Here is a 7,607-nt window from a genome sequence, read left to right as displayed (position 1 = left end):
TTTGGGGTTTTTTTTTCAAGCTAAGTTCATTCTTTTACGAAAATTTTTAGGTTACAAATTTTAATTTGGCATAAAAAAATATAAAATTTTGACTCATATTTTTTACAAAGCGGTAATTTGTTCGACAAATAGCCTTGAATGAATACAATTATATTACAAAATTATATATTAAATTCCGTACGTCACCGAATTGACCCGGATTGCATCCGGCCAAGTGCTGTTATGTTATACCGGAGATCTAACCTCTTTTAGATCGGTAAGTCTTATTACAATTATATTGATCAGGGTCATAAGATCAGCATACAAGTAGAAAAGTCACTGAAATGTGGAGTTCGCAATTTCCTTTTGTTGTTCTAACAACTATAAAATTTTCTTAATTACGTTTTGCAATACTGCAGAGGCCGGGTAGAGCTGCAGGTATATTCCGGTTACATAGAAGTCAATACTACTTTTTATTGCTGATGCAAAAGACGATTAGGTCGTTGTTATTGTTTTAGTAGTATTACACTCTGCCAACATCGCTGACGTAGCGGCACTTGACCAGTACAAAGAGTTATAAGTCTCCATATTAGTTCTCACGATAGTCGGGTCTAAGAAATCGGAACGGTACCGGATTGTTATCCTGTCAAGGATTGTCAACTCGGTACAACAACAACATGCCTCAATATATTTTAAAATCATAGGCTCTGTGTTGATAACAATGTATTAAAATTAAATACAAAAGGGTTCTTTCAAATTTGAGGTTAGATAAAATAAAAACATGTTAAAAATGCTTATAAAAATGTAGGTATATAGAATTTTTGACACACAATTTTTACCTTAAAAAATTAATAATCATTTTTTTCTAATGGCCGACAGTTAGGTGCAGTAATACAGAAACATATTCACACACAGATTTATATAATAATTACTTAGAGATACATACATATAATTGCGCCAACACTGAATTGGACTTGTAAATAGTTGGGTTTATAATATATACATTACTTCGAAAAGTCTTTAAAAAAATTAGCAAAGGTCAGCTACTATTTTATAGTATTATCAAAAATCAGTTCTGTTATTTGCAACACCAAGCAACATAATTGAAGAGAAAAATTTTAACTGAAAACAAAATTTTATATTTTTTTAACGAACAGATATTATATGTATAAACACATGTATATTTATTATATATAACGACAAAATAATGATAACTAAAAAAAATAATAATTTAATATAAATAAAAAACAAATAATAAAAAAAGAAAAATTGTTGACATAACGAAATTATAAAAAAAGAAAACCAATAGTAAAAGATGTTAACTTCGGCTGCAGCGAAGTTTTAATAACCTTCACAAATACAAAATATTCCTTATAAGAACTATATTTCGATCGTTCAGTTTGTATGTCAGTCATATGCTGTAGAGATCTGATCTGAAAAATTTCTTCGGAGATTGCAATATTGCCTTAGACAATAACCCATGTCAAATTTCGTGAAGATATCTCGTCAAACGAAAAAATTTTCCAAACAGGTAGTTGACACCATCGTACAGTTTTTATGACAGCTATATGCTATAATGGTCCGATAAACGCGGGTCCGACAAATGACCAGCCTCTTGGAGAGATAAGGATGTGTGCAAAATTTCAGATCGATATCTCAAAAACTGCGGACCTGGCACACGTGTATACAGGTCAGGACTAAACCGACTCAGCTCGTCACGCTGTTCATGTATAGATATACTAATGTATGCTCTCCAACGTTTCCTTCAAGGTGTTACAAACTTAATAAACCCTGTTCAGGGTATAGATTAAATTTTGCGAATTGCACTGCCAGCCGTGGTCTATTATGAATTATCCAGGCTATAAAAGTAAGTAATAAATATAAAAAGTAAAATTATGAATAAACACAAATACACATTACGTTGCTTAGTGCAATTCTGCAGCCATAACACAACAGCAATGTTTGTTGTGGCACCCACCTAAAAAATGTTTTTGAAATATGACTTTGGGCTAAAAGCGCTGAGTAATATGTAGTTATAAATTTTACTAAATTAAATCGATAATCTTGTAGACATATTTGCATAAATATATTTCAAGTATAGCATTCAATATTAATTTTTATCACGTTGGTATATTTTTGTAAGATATTCAAGAGATTTATATATTTCAGGATTCTGATTTGAAAAATAATATCAAAAACCTTTTGGTTGAATATTTTGTGCACGTTGATTTGATTTTGCAGATTTTTTATGCTTGTAGGTGGTTAAATATATACTAAAGTGCGTTTTTGAGTGCTTAATCGTTATATTACTATTTTATAGGTACCTATAGGTTTGTGTTACAGGTGTCGTGGTGAGTAGTGAGAGATGCGTCTAATGAGTGGCAGCTAGTGCGCCTAATATGTGGTGAATATTTTTGATTCTCAAAGCTATTAGATTATGCTAATACTAGATTATATTATTTTAGTAAAATTGTGCTCATGTTATGCGTGGTGAATTTCTGAACAATTGTTTAAAGAACATTATGAAATTAAAGTAATTTGGTATTATGTTAAAAGAGAGTTAAAAGTGGGTAAAAGTAAAAAAAAAAAATATTTTTAATACAATTAAAAAAAAAAATTATAAAATTAAATTTATTTTTTAAATCAATAAAATTAAAAAAATGTAATAAAATTAAAAAAAAATCAATAAAATTAAAAGAAAAAATCAATAAAATTAAAAAAAATGTAATAAAATTATATAAATATTAAACAAAAAAATATTTTATATATTTTTTTCGATCATAAAAATACTGAATTTTCGAACCGCTACGAAAAGCGGCTCGAATTGGTGTAAATGTACCTAAAAGCAGGCATAGTTTTTAAAATTAACAATCATTAGTGAACAAAAAAAAATCAACACAAATTTGACAGGTAATAATCATTACGAAAAATCTGCGCATTTGAATGATGAGATAAGAAAATAATACAATTTTTTTGGTGTTTCAAAATTTCTTGTTTATAAAGGAACTGTGTGTTTCTTCTATTATAGTATATAAACGTATGCATGTACAAATATCGTTTCAGTTTCGAGAATACAATGTTAAAGAAAATTATACCTATGATTAGAAATAATAAAGCTTGTCTCAGAAAAGTATATAAAGTATACAAAATCATATTTAACAAAGACAATAATATTTAACATGATACAAGAAGCAAATTGTGCACCATTTCGAGGAGAATTTTAGACACAAACATCATTTTTGGAATGATTTTTCAGATTTAAGTAAAAGTATTTTAGCTGCAAACTTTTGTTTGTTCTTTCAAAGTATCAACAAAAAAAGGCTACTATAAATTTCACAAAGAAGATTTTTGTAAAAATAATTATTCTGCTTTCATTTAACATTATTTTAATAAAAAAAAATAATAAAAAACAACAAATCACTAATATTTAATACATATTTTTTATGGCTCTTCATTAATTGTGACAAATGTGTAGAAAGCGTAGATCTACGCTTTGTTTACAAACACAACACCACACTTAATGTACATACATATGTATAGACTATATTTTTATAAGAATTCCTCTAATATTAATCTCTATTTGGTGAAGTACACTGTGGATTAATTACATTAAACAGGTGTTGCATGCTGAAGAGCATTCTCTTACTTTAGTTTACATTACATATATGTATGTACGTTAACATCGATACTAGTACGTGTAAAATTCATATATGTATGTTATTGTTTACTTTGTGTTACTATATTTATTGGATATTAAATTTAGATGCTGCATTTTAGAAAGTGTGTTATATTATAAAAGCTTTTATTCTGGAGGTGGTGATTGAATTTGGCTGGAATTATTGTGCATGAAATAATATGAAAAGGATCAGTAGGCTGTTATCCTCTTCACCACTCTTTATAACATACATAGTTATAGTTGTCTAAACTTGTATATGCTATATACTAAATAATCTTTTTACTTATTTCTAGTCATTAGAGCGCACTTTACGCAAAGAGCCACGATTAAATTTACAAATCGACTCTAAGAGTGCCGAGCGTGTTGGATCACCGCTTTGCTCGGTGTCTGTGGAAATATTTGGTGTTGACGCTTGCCGTTCGACGTTTGCCAAAAATGTGATCTGCTTTGTGGCAGAATGTTGCTGCTCCTGCTGCTGTTCTGGTGCATTGTATTGTACGAACGGTGTTGGTGGTGGAGCTAAGGAAAACCAAAATTATTGCTGCCTTAAAACGGTGGTAACGCACTTTACTCACATTTTATGTCCATGTTGGAGGAAGAGGGCGCCGCATTTGACTCCCTTGGCATATGCATACTTAGTACGCTGTCCGTGCGCTCGAATGGTGTTACGCCACCAACAAATGTGCTAAGCGCTGCCGATCCACTAGCTGCGGAAAGTGACAAACGCCCGTTGCCCGCTTGCAATGAACCTTGTTGTTTCAGTTTTGACTGTTTATGCTCGAGTTTCTAAAAAATGAATATAAAATAAAAATAAAACAATTTTAGCTTATTGCAAAAAACAATAATACACATATATATATATACCGCTCTTTGTTTGGATTTGCGTTTCTCCTCCTCGGAGCTCATCATCTCCTGCACACGCACAATGCGCTTTTGATTTTTAACTGATTTTTGTTCTTCCCGCAGTCTTAACTCAGCTTTCAGCGCAGCTTGCTTTAAGAATTCCTTGGCGTTAAGCGACAATTTGAAATGCGTTCTCCGTGAATCTTCATTACAACAACTAAAACCGCCAGCCGCACTACTTGCATGTTGCGCAAAGAAATGATGACTGATGAGTTGCTGTAGTGATGGTAAACCAGCTCTAACCGCCTCTTTTGACAATATACTCTCCAATAGGTTCTCTATAAAAAAGTTTAAATACATATTAAAAATACGCAAATTAGCTACGATTTCAAATCAAATTACTTAAGGATTCGGGACATTCGTTAATTTGACGCACTACCGATTCCTGTAGTGGATAGCCCATTGCCATTTCGAACAGCACATGCCCAAAGCTGTATACATCTATAGCCTCCACTGAGTGGATTTTACTGTGCTGCACAAAGAAAGGTCGATAAAAGGCGGGTACACCCAAAACGTAATTCTCGATGTCCAATAATTTAACGCAATCATCAACAATCACAATATTGCCAGCATGTAAGTGACCTGTGTAGATTATGAAATATGTTAATAATTACTTATACAAGTATTCGCTAAACATTGCTCTACCATATGGATATCCTTTTGAATGTATAAATATTAAAGCCTCCAGTATTTGACGTCCATAGATCGCGACTTGTTTCATTGTTAGTGCCGTTCTGCCCTTAGGATTGCCGTACTTGCTAAGGAATGGATTTTTTGGCGTTGCCATACAAAGTATGTCCTTCAGTGTGCCTTGTTTGTAAAATCTGTTGCAGGTGACATTGTATTTATATCTTGTAAACAATTAGATAGCAATTTGGATTTTGCGACTTACCTACGCACAGCTATGCAGCCATTCTCGTTGTGTGCCGCGTAAACGATTGGCTCGATATGCGGATGCTGTAAGCCCAACAGACTCTTTAGTATGCCACCCATTTCCTTTTCGTCTATATATTTGTCGGGTCCGTATTCGATCCATTCTAAAACTAACTCAGAAGGATCCAAACTGCCACCATCTATTGATCCACTACTGCTACCACCACCGCCGCCATTACTGCTCGATGAGGCAAAATGTTTGCCTTGATGTGTTTGTGAGCCACTTTTCACGAGTAATTTGTTTCCAGTCTTTTCCGGTGGCTTTGGTGAAACTTTGAAGTAATGTTTTCGTAGGCGCCAACCTATTGGACCAAGTGTGGTACCCAATGTCCATATACCCTCGCTGCGTAAACATAGCATAGCATTTTGCACTGCTTGATCTAAAAGGAATGATGTTGTTGACATTATTTAGTATGCTTTGTATACGTACTCAAACTTTTGGAGAACTATTTAATTGCTATTTAAGACTAGAAATACACATTATTACATACATATGAAACTATGTCACATTTTTCATATGTACATATGTATATTAAGTACTTTTAATTCATATTTTTAGTAGGCATGAGACAAAGCTTTAAGGACTAATATACTTCTATTATTCAGAAAGCAACAGATGCGCATAACTGGTACACATCCGTGTGTACATGGCGAAACCCAAGTATGACGTGTTCGTGTTGACACAAAGGTCCCCACAAACGCGCGACGTACATACTTCCGTTTACAAGACAATAGTATACATATGTTTGTATACACATATTATATTTCCCATACTCGGCAGCATGATACTTTAATGTGTATAATCCTTCAAACAATTTATAACATGTGTATTTACAAACACTCGTATGTCACGCTATTTCATATGGGATTGGGTGCGCCTCATTACATTACACTAACTGTATAACACATATTCAATTAAACTTAATGACACCCTAGCGGCTTATGTTAGGAGACATACTACTGCATGCATGTGTATATTACAACCAAGGTAATTAATTATAAATTATTTATTAGTATAGACATTTAAGTACTTACCATGAAAGGATTGCGAGTAACTGTCCGGATCGACGAACCGTTTGGCTGGCAATGACGATGCCAAAATGGGATTCATTAGTACTGTATTTATGTAAACCTGTAATGCTTGTCTTCTTTCAGCTATGAAGTCTGGCCGCATATTACCGAAAAGCCGTTTGCCTGGCATGGGCAGATCGATACCTGATATGCAGAGGCATTTGTGCAACTCAGCGAAATCATTGTAGCGACGCAAAATCTTCCAACAATTTTCTTTATTTGCGCCACGCTGCAATCGCAATAAATACTCCTGGAATGATGAGACAAGTTTTACAATATGTGTGTTTAGTTGAGCACAATTTTATATTCTTTATCTGTATTCTATTTGATGGCATTGCGTTTACCCCCACCCGAAATTTCCACCTTACGGCGTCACTTAATATTGATTTTTCTATCACTGATACACTTCTACAAACCTAGTTGTATACAGACATATCTGCACAGATGAAGAAATTCATTTAAGCGTTTGATGAAAATATGATTTTTCTAATTACCGTGTGGCCGTTGACTTCCTGTGCTGTCTCAATTACGCAAATTATCGCCTGTGTGTCATCGAGTTTGTGTCTATAACCAAAAGGTCTCTCAAATATTGCCATTGGTCCTCCAAATAATACTTCTAGAATATGGATCCATTTTCAATGCATACAATCCATACCAAGCGCACATCCGCCGCTAACTTTGGCAATTCTTAATTTTCAACGTCTAGTTAATGTATTATAGTTGCGACATACGATTTAAAAGCTGTTATTAAATAAACCTAATCAGAAATTTTCACTATAACACCTGCTGACTTAAATGTGTAATCACTTCTGTGAACAATAGCTAATTGACTTTGTGAATGGTTATAATTTATAAAAGGAAAAAGACAAAAACAAAGTACATATGCTTCCTCTTCTCGCAAAATTCACAATAACTTTTATAAATAAACATTTCATTGAATAAATAAGATAAATTTTATTCCGAAAAAGTTTATAATGAAAGAACATTGGGAACGGAAACGCGATTCAGACAAGGCAATGAAATTTAAAATATAAATAATGTTTAT

General features: G+C 32.9%; 1 protein-coding gene across 2 annotated transcripts; it reads right to left on the bottom strand.

The window, feature by feature from the left end:
* On the bottom strand, nt 1-7,396 carry LOC105228967 (PX domain-containing protein kinase-like protein). 2 transcript variants are annotated; one of them, XM_029551385.2, is made up of 9 exons: nt 7,057-7,395; nt 6,979-6,998; nt 6,527-6,812; nt 5,451-5,871; nt 5,204-5,382; nt 4,901-5,140; nt 4,520-4,836; nt 4,231-4,441; nt 1-4,174 (listed from the first exon to the last, which is right to left on the bottom strand). In XM_029551385.2, the coding sequence occupies exons 3-9, from the start codon at nt 6,690-6,692 to the stop codon at nt 3,945-3,947; spliced, it is 1,764 nt and encodes a 587-aa protein (XP_029407245.2). In that variant the 5' UTR covers nt 6,693-6,812; nt 6,979-6,998; nt 7,057-7,395; the 3' UTR covers nt 1-3,944. The 2 variants fall into 2 exon arrangements, with proteins under 2 accessions (XP_029407245.2, XP_011207308.2); XM_011209006.4 differs by lacking the exon at nt 6,979-6,998 and having other exon boundaries at nt 7,057-7,396.
* Between the last annotated feature and the right edge of the window lie 211 nt (nt 7,397-7,607).

Source organism: Bactrocera dorsalis, unplaced genomic scaffold (assembly GCF_023373825.1).
Source record: "Bactrocera dorsalis isolate Fly_Bdor unplaced genomic scaffold, ASM2337382v1 BdCtg043, whole genome shotgun sequence".
Taxonomy (NCBI): Eukaryota; Metazoa; Arthropoda; class Insecta; order Diptera; family Tephritidae; genus Bactrocera; species Bactrocera dorsalis.
This window is presented reverse-complemented; position numbering and strand designations above follow the sequence as displayed.